Consider the following 19477-nt stretch of genomic DNA (forward strand, 5'->3'; position numbering starts at 1 on the left):
TTTGATTCATCTGTCACCAGCCTAAAGATCAATCACAAATGACCACATACAAACACACAGTCCACACAAAATTTACTAATTTCTGCTCTGTCACCTCCTATTACTCCTACAGGGTGGGTGTGTGTGTGTGTGTGTGTGTGTGTGTGTGTGTACACACCGGTGAGTGTATCATAGTGTGACAGTGAACATCAATCTATGCACCAGTAGTGATGCCCAAAGCCCTGTCTGGGGTTAAAGATGATTCTACTATCAATCAACGTGTGTGTGTGTGTGTGTGTGTGTGTGTGTGTGTGTGTGTGTGTGTGTGTCTTAATCGCTTGCCCTGTTTCTCATTCTCTGTCCAGATCAATACCATGGTTACACTATACACAAAACACAATCAATCTCTCTCTTTCTCTTTTCTCAAACACACACAGCTGACAGTGTTCCGGAAAGACAAGGTCATGGCACAAATTCCTAACATATAAAGAGATCTCATCAGTGTATGTTTTGAATTTAAAGGATTATTCCATTTTATTACAATTTGGGTTACTAGGACAATGTCAGGTTAGCTCATAGAAACAATGGGGGGACAAAAACTATCAGAATAAAACCCAAGTTGTCTTAAATTGCTCATTGTTTTAAAATCTGAATTCAAAGATTGGCAAGCTAACAGGGTTGCTGTTCTTGGCGGAAACAGATTCCCCTAATCATGGTGACAGCACTGGGATTTGAAAAGAAAGGATGTCATGTCCACCTTGTTTCTTTCAAACAGCTCGCTCTGGATGGCCTTGAGGTCGATGTCAAGTGCGGAGGCGGCCTGCCGGCGTTTCTTGGCCAGCTGCTCCTCCAGGTCTTCTGCCTGAGCCCTCAGCTTCTTGTTGTCCCTCTCCAGGGCAAGTTTCTCTGTCTCCAAACGCTCCCTGCGCCCCCACTCTGCAGCATTCTCCACCTGCAGCCTCTCCATCTGACAGAGACAGAGAGGCGGAGACACACAGACGAAGAGAGGCTGAGGACACTGAAATGATAAATGTATTTTAGGAGTACCACTCAACCCTGGTGGTAACATGAAGGTTAGAGAAGAGCTTGTATTCTCTGTGATAAACAGTATAAAACTGTTATACTACAACTACTCATGGATGACTTTGGCCAATATCACCAATTCCCATGTGTTCACAAAACTCACTAAAGATAATCTGTAAGATGTAGCTACTGATGTTACAAACACAACACTAAAAACCAAGAAAAAATATTGATCCATGCAGAGGTGATGTGATTAAATGCAGGGCACACGTGTTTTGCAGTTTTGGCAAACCTCAAGCTTGGAACATAATGTACCTGTTCTGTGAAAATACAGAGAGCAGGACGCCTGCAGCAGCAGGGATCTGAAGTGAAATGTTCAGTATCTGTTCATAAGATTAGTCCTGTTACATTTAGTTTAAAAGTGCTGAAGTCAAAAAAGGAAAAGGCTTGTGAGGGGCCAACATTTGTTTGAACCTGCCCACCCTCCTTCCATCACCCCACACTCCTGCTCTTTCTTCGTCTTCCTCTGCTCACCTCAGCTCGTAGTTCAGCTAGTTTCTTGTCCATACTGGTTCGGGCTCCCAGTTCGTCCTCCAAGTCTTCAGATATGCGGCCGAGTTCATCCTGGTGCATTTCTTTCAGCAGGTTCAGCTAGATGGTGTCAGGAAGAGGTTAAAAAAGACAAAACATCAAAGGGCTGGGTGTTTTATATTGTCCTTTATTTTTAAGGTTAGCAGGACCACTGACATCTTGTATTAAACCATTTAAATAGTTCCTTTCTTCTCCTCTTTAAAAGGTGCAACTCTACAATGAGAGCTAAAAACAAGTAAAGGTATGAGGATCCACATATATTCATTTTAACTCTTAGATACTGCTTATTAAATGCACAGACTGTATGTATTATGTATATTTCATAATCAGGTAAACTGACATATTTCAACAGTGGAGGTTAGGGTTTTTTATTAAAAAGCTCAACATTTTTCCATAAAGAATTTCTTTTTGTAAACAAGCTATAAACACAACATCTGACCATGGCCATACCCAGGACTGAGGTCACCAAGGTCCAGAGCACTGTATTCTTTCTGAGGTCTATTTAATAAAAGTTATGAAATAACTGCCAATATATTATACAATGGCAAGTTTTCGACTTTCTCATCTGATCACCATCATTGCACGTGTGTGTGTGTGTGTGTGTGACGTCGTCCAACACATAGCACCTGTGCAGTCATGCTATGTTAACAGTGCACGTGGAGATAGCATCCTCCGTGGATCTGTGGGTTCTGAATGAAAACTAAAGAGGGGCCACGCTGACTGGGATTTTGTTCTTTATGTGCTGGAGAACCAGTTTCTCAAAGCACTTGCACTGAGACAGTGGGTCTGCATCCTAAGCAGCTGGAAGCAAGGTTGATGAGAACTTTTCATTCACATTTTTCACATTGTCCTCTTCTGAATATGTAAAAAAAAATGTATCCTTTCATACATCTAAAGAGACTGGCTGTGTTATGGGACTGTTTACCTTGGCTACAGACACTTTAATATACTTCTTTAGAAGTCCATATTCAAGTGTGCAAACCTTTTCACATTGTTTATTCAGAAACTGAAACACCAGCATGCAAATAATGTGCCATTTGTGGTTAGTGCTGATATTGAAGAGATGGAACTGCTGAGGTCAGTTCTGAAAGACAAGATTCTCTGATGGGACAATGAAAAAAAAGTTCAATCATTCAATATCTCAACAACAGCTGTCCTTCAAACTGTGTACGTGCTCGACATTTAGTGTTATCTACAACACTTTTTCCTCCTTCTTCTTAAACAGGTGACCATTTCTGGAACCAACAACAAGTGTGGAGATAAGGATGACCCAATCTCCTTTATTATCTCCTTTTCATCCCTCCTTGTTCTTAATGGATCATTGCATCTCTGCCCGTGTCTCATCTGCCTTCTCTCCACCTTCAGCACAGCCCTATCCTGCCTCCATCTCCATCACTTCTACCCTGCTTATCTTCAAACCACCCATCATCACCATCTACACATCTGTCATGTCTTCTGATCTGTCCCCTCCTTTCTTTCTCTGTGCTGGTTCTAAACTGATTTTGTCATACAGTGAGCCTGTGTTATCTGGGTTCTTTTCAGCCCTATGTCTCTCTTCTCAGCAGGCCGGGACTGCCCCCGAGTGGTGGAAGACAAAACATTTGCCATGTTACTGTCTAAAGGCCTTACAGCTGAGCCCTACACTCTATAGGTGCAGCTTTGGATATCTGGCTCTCAAAACAGGTTACAGTGGAATATAAGCTCACTCATCGTTTCTACAATTATAGTTTAGAGCTACTATGTAATAAAGATTTAATACACTAAGTGCACATTTATTAGGCAAACTGTATTCCTCAAGATTCATTTTAACAACACACAATGCTCTCAGTCAATCAAAAATATAATTAAACCTCAAACCTGAATGTTTAACTAAGAAAAAGTGAGTTTTGTCTTGATCAGGAGAATACATAAATCTGCAGAATTATTAGGCAACTAAATTACCAAAATAATTTCCATCAAATGACTTGTTTATTCTATACTTTTTTTGTGTGGGGGGGGGGTAAGTGTTAGAACACAAAATGATAAATAAAATTTTTGGCCTTTCAAAAATATTTAGTGACCAGTATATTCAGTAACTGCCATGAGCCTTCCATCAGTGGAGTCAGTTTCTTGATCTGTTCACCATCAACTTTCACTGGAGCAGCAACCACAGCCTCCTAAACACTGTTCAAAGAGGTGTACTGTCTTCCCTGACCGTAAATCTTATCTTAGAAGAGTCCACAAGTTCTCAATAGGATTTAAGTCAGGAGAGGATGGGGGCCAGGCCATTATTTGGGCATCTTTGAGGCCCTCGCTGGCTTGCCAGATCATGGCCTTCTTGAAAACTGAGGACTTCTGCCTGTCCCACTGCTTGAAGAAAGTATCCTCCAGAAACTGGCAGTAGGTTTGAGAGTGGAGTTTCAGTCCATCTTTAACCCCAAAAATACCCCAACTATATCCTTAATGATAGCAGCCCATACCAGCACCCCTCCTCCACCTTACTGGCACCTGAGTAGACCTGATGCGGTGTAAATCAGTGATCCAGCCACAGGCCCGTCCATCTGGTCCATCAAGAGTCACTCTCATGTCATCTGTCCACAAAACCTTTGAAAAATCTGTCTTCAGGTATTTCTTTGCCCAGTCTTGACGCTTCAACTTGAGAATCTTGTTCAGTGGTGGTCGTGTTTCAGCCTTCCTGACCTCGGCCGTGTCTCTGAGCACTTGGCACCTTGTACTTCTGGACACTCCAGGTAGGTTGCAGTTCTGGATTATGGTGGCACTGGAGGATAATGGGTTCCTGGTAGCTTCACTTTAAATTCTACTCGAGTCTTTTGCAGTTAATTTGTCTTTTCTTTTCCATGAGCTTTTTGTGACTATTAGCGTTTGATTGTCCGGTGGCCCCGCCTCAAAGGTTTAGCTATTTCAAGAGTGTTGCGTCAGCCTCAAAGGCATTTTACAATTTTTGACTTTTCAGTGTCAGTTAAATCTCTTTTTTGGACCATTCTACCTGAAATAATGCAGCTGCCTATTAATCGTGCACATCTTGATATAAGGTGTGATTCACTTTCACCACAGCCTCCCTCATTACACAACTACATATCACCTGAAAATGATTAGCTCCAGTGAGCATTCAAGTTTACATGGTTTAGAGTTGGAAATAATTATTCATTCAGAATACTTATCTGCCAAATAATGCAGTGCATGCAGTATATATTTATTAAATTTAGGATTGTGCACAGTTTCATTCAGATCCACTACAATTATCGCTGAATTGGAGAGGGATTGTTAGGTATATGTTGGGACCTCACTCGGTCGCTGAACAGAGGAGGGGGTCTGCGCCACCACTTGTCGCCCACTTACAATGCTGTCCTTTCATAACTTCGCAGGAAACTGAACAAGCATTTCCTCTTGGCCTCAGGTGAAGATGCCAACGATGGTCGTTCAGACTTGGCCACGTGTGGCTCCAACGTCCATGACTACTGTTGTTACCACAGCCAGGAGCACTAACGAACCAGCGGTATCGATGATCCTGGCTAACGATCCCACTGAGGTTAAATAGCTTCAGAGTTTCCCCACCAGTCAGTCAGAAGTCTCTTGGATGAGGGACAAAACGTCTTCTAGTTTTTTTCTTCAAAGTCCAGTTGCCCTTAACCTCAACCTTCCTTGGATTGTTTACCATCTTAACCATCTTTATTTAGAGCGTATTAACTAAAGTAACTGACAAAAATGTATACCTGATGATGGCACTAGATGAAAAGTCAGATGATCAGGAACGTATTAAGAATTGAACCTGATGGGAAAATGGATGCGTGTACCAAATGTCATAGCAATCCATCCAATAGAGGTATTTTTGTCTGGACCAAGATGGTGGAGTAATGACAACCTCTAATTTTAGCATGTTTCTCTCTATAGTTAAGATTAACAAAGGCCCCAGGCACCATTTGTGGAATCATAGTAGTCTGTCATCATTAATCGTGCAGATAGTCGCAACAACACACTAAAGGTTGAATGAGTTTGTCGAACTGACATCTAGGAGGGTCCCTCTGACAAGACAGAAAGTGGGATGCTGTCTCATCCTACAACAAAGACTTGATGAGATCCACACAGACATATTCTTTGTGACTGGCAGAGTGGCGGCCTGAGCACATGGATGTCTCACCTGTTTGAGGACCTCCTGTTTGTTCTTGCTGAGCTCCTCATATTTAAGTTTCCACTGACTGAGTTCAGCTTCCAGCCTCTCAATGCTCTTACTCAGTGCAAGCTTGTCTCTGGAGAAGACGCAGAGACACAACACACATCACACAGTGTGTACACAATCATTCTGCTGAAGTGCTGAGTGGGTTATTGTCTTAATCAGCAAATGTCTTTAAAAATAATTTTTCAAATTAAAGTAGACAGTGTCATCAAATGGAAGTTTCATTCCAACCTGAGTTTATGATTTTAAATTAAAGTTGGTCTAACGGAATTCTCTACTGCAGCAACAGATACAACTGTTATGTCACACTTCATATCTATGCTACAGCTTAGACAATTTTAGATTTTCAGTCACTCTTACTCTCTCTCTTTTAGCAGGACTTTCTGGGACTCATCCAGGCGAAGCTGCAGGGCGTTGAGTTTACTGGAGTCTTCCTCCACCGTGCTAATGTCGTCCCACAGCTGCCTGCTGCGTTCCTGCCGGCTCAGACCAGAGGACGAGCGTGAGCTGGCCAGGTTAACACCGCCATTACCACTGCAGTTTTCCCAGGCCTCTTGAGTGTTGCCTTCAGAGGCCCTGGTGCGCAGAACCGACTCCAGGACCTCCAAGTCCTGGCAGAGGGAGGGAGAAGAACATGACACACTAGTTTGCTGGTATTAGGGGAATACTGTACTGTATATAACTGAAACTCATATCCCACTGACACCGCTACAATAAAATCAGTGTAAGAAACATGGGTAGTCAAGCATTAATCAACTAGAATTGTCTACATACATATACACTCACCGGCCACTTTATTAGGTACACCTGCTGAATTGCTGGTTAACACAAATAGCTAATCAGCCAATCACATGGCAGCAACTCAATGCATTTAGGCATGTACACGTGGTCAAGACAACTTACTGAAGTTCAAACCGAGCATCAGAATGGGGAAGAAAGTAGGGCTGCACGATTAATCTAATCGCAGTTGTGATGTCATCATGTGCGATTACATAACCACAAAAAAGTGTGCGATTTAATAAACAGAAAAAATGTGTGTGACACTCTCTCTGTGTGCGCTGCAGTCTGCTCATTATCTCTGCTCACACCAGGCTCTCGCATGTTGTGAGAAAACGTTACGTGCAATGAGAAATGTGATTCATGAGCAGTGTGCAAGTAACATTTAAGACAACAACCTAAGTTAAGTGTTCCTATTCTACACATGCGCACTGATGACCCAGGGTTAGGGTTACAATATTGGATTTATTTATGCACTTTAAAAACATTTATTGAAAGTTTTATTCTTTTCACATGTTTATTTACGGCATTAAACGTTGAAATGTATATTGTAACAGGCTGTATATTAACTTATTGGGAGAAAAATGGTAGTTCTATGTAAAATCAGATGTTGAGCACCCCCATATCCCCAAAATGGTATGATCCTTGTTTCACTGCAAAGCTTTAACTGTGAGATTGACAGTCGAATCAGGCTCCGCCCATCGAAGCATCGAATCTTCGACTATTCGGGGTCAGCCCTAGACAATAATGATAATAATATGATTAAGAAGTTAATACTTAGAATTAACAAATTAAAGACCAATATAGAGCTTTTTTTCCTGCACAAGGATTACATTTTAAAAATCAACCCACAGAAATGAAACTGCTGTAACTGGATATAATAATCAACTAGTGATAAAATATTATACTATTATATGAAATTATCATGAATATAGTAATTAATATCTTAAGGTTATACTAACAGTATAGGCTTCTATTAACTCAACCTTACACTTTTTATTTAATGATATGATATTATACTCATGTATACAAGTTCGTCCTCCAGGTTGTGGATAGTGTCTGTGGTATGGACAGATGTAGATTTACCATGTACCAAATTGAAATATAACAATATTATCCACAATAATCGCAATATGACTTTTTCTCCAAATTGTGCAGCCCTAGTAGAAAGGGTATTTAAGTGACTTTGTTGATTGTTGGTGCCAGACAGGCTGGACTGAGTATTTCAGAAACGCACAACCATCCCCAGGTTCTACAGATAATGGTCCGAAAAAGAGAAAATACTCAGTGAGTGGCAGTTGTGTGGACGAAAATGCCTTGTTGATGTCAGAGGTCAAAGGAGAAAGGGCAGACTGGTTCCAGATGTTAGAAAGGAAACAGTAACTGAAATAAGCACTCATTACAACCAAGGTCTGCAGAATACCATCTCTGAACGCACAACACATCTAACCTTGAAGCAGATGGGCTACAGCAGCAGAAGACCACACCGGGGGCCACTCCTGTCAGCTAAGAACAGGAAACTGAGGCGACAATTCACGCAGGCTCACCAAAACTGAACAACAGAAGATTGGATAAACATTGCCTGGTCTGATGAGTCTTGATATCAGATGCAACATTAAAAGGGTAGGATGTGCAGCTGACAAATCTGCAGCAGCTGGTGATGTTATCATGTCAACATGGACCAAAGTCTCTGAGGAATGTTTCCAAAACCTTGTTGAAAGTAAGCCACAAAGATTTATGGCAGTTCTGGAGGCAAAAGGGGGTCCAACCCTGTACTAGTAAGATGTACCTCATAAAGTGGCCAGTGAGTGTGAGTGTGTAAATGTTATATAGAATGAAAGTTGTAACATATGGAATGCAATCTGACGTCATTAAGGTGCTGGTCTTATCTAGTGTTTTCGATGTGATTCGTGTCTGCACGGATGTAACAAGTGTGACACTATCAGCAAATCAGCACGAAACCTAGCGTCCGCTATTTGGAGCAATTAAGAGATTCTAAACACACTGGAGAATGCATGTACGTGCCAAAATACTAATAACCGTTTCGCTTACTGTTCTACCGATGAAGAAATGTATTCTCTTTTTGTCTTACAAAACTTCATCGATGATTAAGGCTTCCTTTCAGTTTAAGTCCCAGAAAATAAAATATCGTTCCACACTACCCACATATCTTTTGACTCCCTGATTTTGAAGGGGTTATCAGAAATATGGGCTTCTTTGGCAACAACAATTCTCTCTTCTGTCCTCAGTGTTTTCTACTCCACCCTCTGTTCCTCCCGACGAGGCTGCAAATCAAACTGTTTCATCCAGAGAATCATTGAAAGTTTCGGCCAACGCGCTGTCACGGCAGAACCCCGACACTCTTGGGTGGGTTCTCGAGAACAAACATTTTCACATCCCATTTAACATAAATAAGATTGGACATGTAGATCGTTTCCTCCTCTCCACATAGTAAATCTGCCAGCACAAATCCAAATGTTTCACCACCCTATATCATGTGAGGTCTCGGTTTCCCACAGGCTCCATGAGGCAGCGTGGGGTTTTAAGATAATCATCATGCTGCCTTTAAGAGTTCCTCATAAATACTGAATTCTGCAACTGAGAGTTGGAAAGATATCTGTGGCATAACATAATGAACCCTGAGAGCATTTTATTTAGAGGCAGTTGTGTGTTTGTATTAAAGCAGCACAGAGCTTGTGCTGCAGGGACAGGGTATTGAAAGAAATGCACTCAATGTTTTTTAAGATTTCTTTTTGGGGGGGGGCTAAATGCTAATACCAGCATGCTAACATACTCAAAATGACACCATGTTTTCCGTGTGCTAATTAGCAAATGTTAGCTTGCTAAACAAAAAGATTTTAACCTGTTGGTGGAGCTAGGGGAAAAGCCAGCGCATCACCAAAGCTATTTCAATCATTCCTTAGGGGGGCATGGCAATCTACCCAACATTTTAAAAATACAAAGTGGAACCTCATGATGACACCAGAGAAAAAGACAGACGAACACCAAAATCATTAGGATGCATGGTCTGGTAACCATGTAACACTTAAAGATCTCGGCTTCTGCACCCTAAGGACAGAAGCCCCGTAGACCATTCACAGGTCCAAAAGTGATAGACCTGTCCCAAATAGACCTAAAGAGCAGCAATACAACAATAATGTTCTAAAATTGAATGTAGATTTCACAAATAATTTATTAATATAGCCGCAAGGGGCAATGATCAGGATCCAAGCAAGCCGTGAAAAATGCAACATTTGACATTTTCAGATGACTTTGGGCTGAATAATTGCAGAAAAACGCTAACTTGATTTTTACAGCAACACCTTGAGATCAGAGAGTGTCATTTTATGTACCTGACTACTGTGAAATCTTTTACCCACCTGCAAAAGTCTGTGATTTTTACGTTTAAGCTGCACAAACTTTTTAGCAAAGAAAAATAAGAAGAACTTTTCGAATGTACCGGTACTTTGGAGAGGTCGGGCTTGCCTTGCAGTGAATTTCTGAATGGTCATGTAGAGGTTACTGGCTTTAAATCAAGCATGCCAGCGTTTTTTCTACGACTGCTCCTCTCCATTCCACCGTTGTTTGCAAACCAATAAATCACAATCAACAGTCAGATAGCCATACAAGTCTCACCGATGTCCGCCTGAGATCGTATGTCGGCATGAAATGTATTGCTGGGAAACAGCAGCCAGCGTGCAGCGATGTGTTTACAGCGTACAGCTGATGGAGTTATGCTAAATACTGGGTCCTGAGTTGTTGTTTTAGGATTTCATCAGTTCAAACTTAATATTGTACAAATCCATGCAGCGAATTACGAGGTACAAACTTTTTGCAAGTATAGTACCCCCTAGTGGAAGAATATCCAAGGACTGCATCTGAACAGACGTGTCAAGTTTGGTTACAATAGCTTAAGCCAATTTTGGTTTACGGGCATTTATGTAAAATTGTACGTAAAGAAACAAAACTAAAAAAATTATTGAAAAAAGAAAAGTAATAAAAAGTCACATAATTTAACTTTTATAGAGCAGAAGACCATTTAAGCAAACATGCGTAAAGATCCCCAATTTATCTCTGTTTTTATTCACTTCCTTTCACCTACCTCACTTCCTTTCCTTTGTTTTCTCATCATTGATTGGCTCCCGCTTTCACCTTTCATTCCTCCTCATTGACCTGATTGAGTTCACCTGTTCACACTTTATTTAAGGACTGCACTCCCTCTCATTCTTTCACCTCCGCATGGGGCGGCAGTTCTGGTAAGAGAAGTTTAGTTTACTCTTTAGTTTTACCTTGTTTATGAAAACTTAGCGTAGATGTTTCTTTCCTTGATGGACAAGTGAGTTTAGTTTCTAATCTTATTTTTGCTTTCTTTCAGATTGAACAACTTGTGTGTCTTTTTCCCCTGACTATGTTGATAAATGCATCCTTTAAATTGGAAGAAATAAAGCATTGTTCAGAGGATATTCCAAGTTTCCTGGCTTACTTCAATGCATCCTGACCGATGTCCCCAATGACAACAGAAAATGTACCCTTTGAACCTCCTACTTTACAAAAATGATGAAAGAAGTATGACTCTAAATGAAGCCTTCTGAGATAATTGCATAAATGTAAAGTTGATAGTTATAGCGGAATTAGACATACAGACCAGAGAAATGTGGCAGTATAGGACCCAGAGGCTTGTGGACATGAGGAGAGCTCTACTGTGGGACATATTACATCAGCGAAGACGCAAGGACCCTGAACAAGAGACTGAATGAACACCAGAAACGGACATCAGCGTCTGTGAACACCAGAAGAGGTCAAAGGTCGTCAGCGGAGAGCAGATGCTTTTTTTCGTTTCCTCACTCCAACAAATGAGTGCATTGTTTAATTTGTTATCAGATGGATGCTGTCTTATCAAGCCAAACACTGCGTCAGCACGTGGACGCCATGGGTTGCTTGTAAAAACACTGTATAGAAAAATTTAACACTTTAAGTGTAAATATTAGTCTAGCGCTTATGTCATATGTAAAACAAGTCATTTATTTTAACTCGTTGCCAGCCTCGTTAAGTGAGTAGACTGACTGTGTAGCCTAAATGTTTAAACACGAGTGCAATGCATTTGGTTTACTCCCGTCTTGCATATCAGTGTCCCCCCTCCACCACCCTGACTACGCAGGAGGGGTGCACCTTCCTGCAGATAGCTTCTAATGGGGCAGAGCTCCGGTGCCCCCTTTCCTCCGATGCAGCAGCACTGTGTGTGTGCGGGTTTTATCCACCAAACAATTTTTCTTGCTTCAACCTCCCCAAAAAATAATGTCAGCGTCACACTGGGTTAAAAATGTTCAGAATTCGCCTCCTTTTCTTCATGCAGTCAGTATGTATTAATATTTGATAGGGTTTAAAGGGTCGGACAAGGAGTAGACTGATTTACAGTATAAAGGGAAATCGGCGTAGGACATGCGTGCACACGGTTTATAAAACACACACTTTCTGTGCTTTGTATGTACCAACCTTTGAGTCTTTCCTACTTATAGTTTTATAAACGAGACCCCAGGACCTTTAAAAACGTTGAAAGGTCTCTTCTGACAGACACATTTTAGCCACACATTTGTGTGTCAAGTGTCACTGATAGTTTTACATTCTCTAAAGTTCAGATTATTTTCACATCTGTGATTAAAGAATTTTCTACATACTTTGGGATGATGATACCCCCTCAATGTTTCTAAATTGCACTGTGGTCAATCTACAAATGAGGCTTCCCCCCCCAATGTCTGAGAAACTGACATTTAAGACATGGAACTGACTGATGAAAAGCATGTAACATCCTTTTCAAAAACTTCACATACACACAGGTTGAGATATGCCAAACGGAAAACAGCTGCTGCTGTCATTACAGCTAATCCCCAGCAGAGGGACCCAGTGTGTAACATATCAAACCATACTGTTCCACATGTGGAAGTGCTCAGTGTGTGTGAGAAGCAGAACAATGGAGGGAGACAGGAAATGAGGCTCTGCTCTTGTGAGTATCAGTTAGCCGTCGTTCCGTGACCACCGCTGCTGGCACCACTGACAGACACATTATAATGGTTTACTTGGAACGCCACCGCCTCAATTTGTATTTCTGTGCGTGTGCGTGTGTGTGTGTGTTACCATGGAAACCCTGCCTGAGCTAGCTGAAGGTCAAGTCTGATATGCCATGACAGTGATCTAAAGATTCTCATTTCTGACATTAGATGTTAAAAGTCTGAGAGCCAGATTTACTTAGAAAATGTCGTTCAAATGTTCTCTGGGGTTGAGTTTGTGGCTGCAATCTGTGTGTATTCAGTGCCTGATTTACTAAGACAGCAGCTCATTACACACTGAGCTCCTGAACTGATCCTGCTCCTGCCCTCCAGACAAAACACTGTGAGTGAAGGAGAGCTCAAAGGCACAGGTCAGCACTGGAAGATCGTCTACCTCAGAGAAGAAATAATAATGATTAGGGATTAAATATTTACTATGGCCACACTCCAACTTCACCTCAGCAAAAACTGTTACTAGTACTGAAAATACTACACATAAAATGATATTATAATCTTTAGAATATATCTAATTATGAATATATTAGAAGGTAATACAGACAGATGAAACAGGCGGAAGTGGACATGTGTTGTTATGGATGTTAATACTGAAGTAAATGCCACAAAAACACAATGTCTTCACAAAACTAAGAAAAGTTTAGCAGACTGTAATGATTTTACAGTTTATTGATGGTCAAGTTCAAATTCAAGATTTATGAACCACAACATAAGTTCACTATACATTTGCGTTACAGTAATCATTGCTTAATTTTTGTTTTTAATAACCACTACAACATCCCCTGAGGCTCTAGCAACTCTCTTTGATGAGCTGCATGCTATAAAGCCCGTGTTGTTGCTGAGACTTACACACAAACTTTTTTTAACCCAAAAAACAAAACGTGAAGAGAACAGTAGTTTATTTACTAACCCTGAGCAGTGTCTGTTCTCGGTGACTGCTATTACAGGTCATTCAACAATATGACTATGGCGTTGCCGAACACTTCTGTGGAACAACACCTTTCTGGACGCAGCTAAAAACTACTGCTGCACCAAGTTTGCACAGACACTGCAGTAGCATGGTTGTCGGTGCAACATTGAGCAACGCTTTCCGTAATTCACCCATGCAACCAAATCAACACAGATGTGTCATATTGGATGTAGTCAGAGACTTTGATGTAGTCAACTGTCACTGGATAGACATACTTATCATAAATTGTTGCTAAAATGACCAACACCGAAGAAGACGGAAAGCTCCACATGACAAATCCAGCCCTGAGAGGCTGAAGCATCTCCTGCAGCTGACGTTATATTGTGTGTATATTTTATGTATATAGTGAATATTTAAGTTTGTGGCTGTGTAATTTCAGTCATTCGTCATTCAACACTGCATTTTCTTAAGGTTACCAATTTACTTTGTGTCACTTTGTTTTACAAAGAAACTATACATCTTATGTGAATTAAATGTGTTTCAGCCATTTTTACTCTGGACCTCTACTGCATGTGGCTGCGTTGCATTTAGTCTTCAATGAAGAAGTTTTAATGCTGTTTAGAATCGTTTTGTTGACACAGCCAAAAACTGACCGGCTGAAGAACAACCACCAACAGCGTATAGTAAAAACACGTGTGATCACATCCTGGCTCCACGCGGAGCTTTAGACTCATTATGTTTGAAGATATGGCGCTGATATCAACGAGTGGCAAAGACGCAGGATAACAAACAGAGGGGAATAATTTTTGAAGAGAGGCAGTGGTGTACCAGCCTCTCATCCTGCTGCTGGAGGAGCGTTTGAGGCGAGTAGAAGCAAGAGAGGCCCGAGTGTTGGTGAGACTGTCACCGTGGAGAGGACTTCCTACGCGGGTTGAGGTTTCCCAGGGGATTTGGCTCTTCCTGCTGCCATACAAACTTATGGGTTTGGTGGGAGGGACTTATCAGAGTCATACGAGCAGCAGAGAGAGACAAAGAAGGTTTTGCATTGTATGTTCAATTGTTACCAACTGCTGCATTAAAAGGACCAGTGTGTAACATTTAAGGGGAAAATGGCAGAAACATTGGTAGAAATGCAATATAATATTACTATACTATATAATATAAGTATGTTTTCATTAGTGTATAATCACCTGAAATTAAGAATTGTTGTGTTTTCATTACCTTAGAATGAGTTCTTTATATCTACAGAGGGAGCAGAACATTTTTCATGGAATCTGCCATGTTGCACCACCACCACTGGAAGGCAAGGGTTATTCAGTTGGTTGCAATCTGCAGCATCACTGCTAGATGCCACTAAATCCTACACACCTGGTCCTATAAAGCTACAAGTCTGAATTCAGTATGAACGAAGCTGAGGTAAGCAGCAGGTCAGGTTTAGGATGGTGTGCACAGAACAGGGTGACAGAGAAAAAGTACTGCAGCATCACTGAGACCTCAGGGATAAGCAAGCACGCTGGGAGAATACGCACGTGTGTGTGTGCGCGCACACCTGTGTACCCACACTGCTAGTCACTTAACTAGGACACCCTCCAAGCACACACATACACTTTTTGTAAGCGTATCTACAGGGCTGGAGTCATAGTAGCCAGTCTGGCCTGTATTCACTGCAGCTGAGGTCACATTGTCCATTTAGCAGCAGAGGTTATAAGCACACTGACATCAGGAGTCTCTCCATTTGATATCTTCATGGCTGGATCTATCATCAGGCTGAAGTTGCACCTAGCGACCAAGTATCCATATGGGACAGGCCTTTAATCGCTTTCACACTAAACTCTTGCTCAGCAAAGATGTGAAATGGGCTGCTATCAAATTATATTAAATTATTATCAGTATGAATTTTACTTGTATAAAAATGATTATATCAAATAACATATCAATTGACCCTTCGCTAAGCCACGCCCCCTTTAGTTACTGTTGCTAACTCCGACAAACTGTCGGACCTGTCTGACTTTCAGCACGCCGCGGCCTCTGTCTATTACTGCACTCCCAGGAGAAATATTGTCTAATTTTTGAAAAAGCTATCTCAGAAAGAAGCAGACAGTTTTGCAGGTGCACTGTGCTTTTAAAGGTCGTATTCAGGCTGTCAGACTGACGCAAACTGATGTGAAAAAATAAAGACAGAGGCTAAAGCCTACTGATCACAGTAAAAGTAAAGTAAAGTCTTACCTGACTATTGAGAAAGAAGACAATGATATTAAGGATCAACACTGTTCCTGTACAGCCGGGTAGGTCTCTATTCACTATTACAGTCATTAAAAAGCAGAACAGTAGCCTTATATAAGGTTATTTTCTGTAGTAAGTTATCTAGCGTTAGCTAACTAACATTACAATAGAAACAAACAGCCTACATTTTCCTGGATTTGTTTTAGGTTTTGGAAAGAGAATAAATCGTACTTCTCCTTTCAACCTCTCTGGGTAGCGGCTGTAACTATTACAAGTGCCACAGGAACAGCGTTTGACCATATCTTGGAAAAATATGGCAAAACAAAGCTAGAAAACAACACCTTTTGCACACGAGTCAATGGAGCGCAGCCATGAAAGTGTCAGAGTCCTATACTGTGCTGTGATTGGCCAGCTGCGTATTTGGGGCGTAGCTTAGCAAAGGGTCGATTACAAATCAATTATCTGATCTAGCTCCAACAGACAGCTTGAGCATTTTTATTTAGAAGGCAGCAAGGTATTGAAAACAAGCATACCCATCAACAGGTGCAGGAGGCAGAGAAACATGTGGCGGAAGTTTGCAGACACAGCAGAGTCACAGGATTCCTTTTCAAGAAAAGCCATTTTGATTCTTTTGATCAGTGGACCCTTACAGACTAAAGCAATATAAGTAATCAAGGGAGGGACATTTTGCTTCAAAGGCAGGGAGTCAGCACTTTTTTCCATCTCTCTCATCACTCACCTTTTGTTGACCCAAGTTTTGTTGTTCCAAGTCCACGTCCCTCACTGGTTCTGGCTCTGGAGACCCAGGTGGTCCTTCCCCCACCCTGTCCAGCTTGCAGTCAGTGTGGACCTGAGGGGAGGAGGATGATGAGGCAGGGGAGGAGGGAGGGATAGATGGAGTGGAGGAGGAGGAAGCACCACGAAGGTGTGCAGGGGAGGAGGATGGAGGAGTGGCAGACGGAGGAGGAGCGCTGTGGTCGTTACGAAGGCGCTGCGTCTCCTGCCGTAGTGTCTCATTCTCAGAGGCCAGTTCCTGCCGCTCCCGCCGAACACTGGTCAGTTCCTTGGTGAGGGTATCCAGCCGCTGCCTCAGCTGACGAACCTCGTCACGTGCACGGTTACGCTCCGCACGAACCTGGGAAAAATATAGACAATACCAGATACACTCATCAGCCCCAAGCCTCTTCAACAAGTCACGAATATAGTTGTCTTTTTAGAGCACCACCGATATTGGCTTTTTAAGTCCGATGCCAATTTCAATATTTGAGGATTTTAAAATCTGATATGTCGATATCCTTTTTCCACCTTATTTTAAGAAACGCATGACATCGACAAAGATTATATTTGTTATGTTGAGATCAAAACCAAACATACCATGAAATAATGCAGTATAAAAAGAACATTTTTATTGTTCTTAATAGTACTTAATAAAAGTACAACAAAATAGGTTTTGATAAATAAAAGTCAAATGTATAAAACTACAGTAAACATTTTACAAATATCTGATTTGAGAACTATTACTAATGAACATTAAATTACATAGTGAATGTATTGTGGTAAACAGAAATTATTAAAAATACCAACAGACTATTTATCAAATTTCATGTCGCTACTATAATATTAATGGCAAACGTACCTCTCCTGAATAGGCAAAAATAAATAAATAAATAAATAAACTAACTATCCCCCTCTCACCCCTTGCGGGGTGGTATGTGTCATCCTCAGGCTCGGGTCCTCTACCAGAGGCCTGGGAGTTTGAGGGTTCTGCGCAGTATCTTAGCTGTTCCTAGGACTGCACTCTTCTGGACAGAGACTATAGTCACTCTCCCAGTTTGGGGGTCACAGCCCCCAGTGCTCCGATCACCACTGTTGCTCTTACTCTCCTGTGGAACCAGGTTCCAGTATACCTTTTCACAAAGGTCCATTTAGGGTATCCACAGGCTGTAAGTGCCCCCTTCAGGTGGTTCTGTTCCTTCTCTCTGGCTTGGGCGCTTGTTGGTATGTTTTCCGCTCTGTGGTGCAGTGTTCTCATGACCCCTAGCTTGTGCTCCAGTGGGTGGTGTGAATCGAACAGTAGGTATTGGTCTGTGTGTGTGGGTTTTCTGTAAACACCAATCTGCAGGCTCCTGTCCTCTTCAATGTGTACAGCGCAGTCCAGGAAGGCCAAACTGTTGTTGTGAACATCTTCTCGTGTGAACTTGATGTTACTGTCCACAGAGTTGATGTGTTCTGTGAAGGCTTGCACTTCCTGGCTTTTGATTTTGACCCAGGTGTCGTCCACATATCTGTACCAGTGGCTCGGTGCTGTTCCTCTGAAGGAGTTGAGGGCTTTGTTCTACACTTCTTCCATGTAGATGTTGGCCACAATCGGGGATACCGGTGAGCCCATGGCACAGCCATGCTTCTGTCTGTAGAATCCACCGTTGTACTGGAAGTAGGTGGTGTTTAGACAGAGGTCGAGTTATTTACAGATTTGGTCAGGGCTGAGTCTAGTTCTGTTGTCCAGGGTGTTGTCCTGTGTTAGCCGTTTCCTGACGGTTTCTACTGCCTCTATGGTGGGGATGCAGGTGAACAAAGAAGTCACGTCATAGGATACCACGGTTTCATCTGGATCCAGTTTTAGTCCTCGAACTTTGTTTACAAAGTCAATAGAGTTTTGGATGTGGTGAGGCGTGTTTCCCACCAATGGAGCTAAGATGGTGGAAATGTGTTTGGCAATGTTGTAGGTGACCGAGTTAATGCTGCTGATAATCAGCCTGAGAGGGGCTCCTTCTTTGTGTATCTTGGGTAGTCCATAAATGCAAGGAATGGCTTCTCCAGGATACAAACGGTAATATTGTTCACGGGGGATGGTGTTGTCCTTCTGTAACTGTTGTAGACATTCTATGGCCTTTTTCTTGTATCCGCTGGTTGGGTCTCGTCTCAGTGTCTCATACGTGTTTGTGTCCATTAGTAGTGTGTTGACTTTGTTCTGGTAGTCAACTGTGTTAAGTACTACCGTGCATCTTCCTTTGTCCGCAGGTAGGATAGTGATGTTTTGATCCTTGCTCAGAGATGTCACAGCCTTCCTTTCTTGGATGGTGAGGTTGGAAGGGGGGGCCTTCGCATTAGAAAGGGCTACAGATACCTTTAGTCTGAGCTGTTCCGCTTCTGTTTCTGTTAATTTGTTTTTCCTAATGGCTGATTCTGTGGCTGTGATGAGGTCTACTATCGGTAGTTGCTGTGGTGTAATGGCGAAGTTTAATCCTTTGGCCAGAACGTCTTTCTCTGGTTGGGTGAGTTCCCTATCTGACAAGTTTTTCACCCATCTGTTGTCTGTTTCAAGTGTTGTGGGGTTATTGTCCTTTCTACAGCCTGTGGATACCCTAAATGGACCTTTGTGAAAACAGCCACAAGATCCAAGAAGAACAAAACTACAGGGGACGAGGAAAAGAAGGTCAAACGCTACAACATTGTGATTCCATACGTGTCTGGAGTATCAGAGAAACTCAGGAGGATTTTTAACAAACACAACATCCCTGTGTTTTTTAAACCCAAGAACACACTAAGACAGATGCTGGTACACCCCAAAGACCGCACACCCAAACACAAGAAAAGCAATCTAGTGTATGCGGTCCAATGCAGTGAGGAATGCACAGACCTGTATATTGGGGAGACTAAACAACCACTACACAAACGCATGGCTCAACACAGAAGGGCCAACTCCTCAGGTCAAGACTCTGCAGTCTACTTACATCTGAA

General features: G+C 41.9%; 1 protein-coding gene across 1 annotated transcript in view; it reads right to left on the reverse strand.

Annotated features, from left to right (window-relative positions):
- Window positions 1-19477, reverse strand: part of ccdc102a (coiled-coil domain containing 102A) — a 91114-nt gene that overhangs the window by 25710 nt on the left and 45927 nt on the right. Inside the window, exons 3-7 of the mRNA XM_038693225.1 lie at window positions 16476-16871; window positions 6128-6378; window positions 5732-5840; window positions 1537-1653; window positions 737-946 (exon numbers count right to left, since the gene is read on the reverse strand). Coding sequence (XP_038549153.1) covers window positions 737-946; window positions 1537-1653; window positions 5732-5840; window positions 6128-6378; window positions 16476-16871 — 1083 coding nt within the window. The remainder of the gene's footprint in view (window positions 1-736; window positions 947-1536; window positions 1654-5731; window positions 5841-6127; window positions 6379-16475; window positions 16872-19477) is intronic.

Source organism: Micropterus salmoides, unplaced genomic scaffold (assembly GCF_014851395.1).
Source record: "Micropterus salmoides isolate LMB-PRFRI ecotype aquatic unplaced genomic scaffold, ASM1485139v1 Ms_hic_scaffold_3, whole genome shotgun sequence".
Classification (NCBI taxonomy): Eukaryota; Metazoa; Chordata; class Actinopteri; order Centrarchiformes; family Centrarchidae; genus Micropterus; species Micropterus salmoides.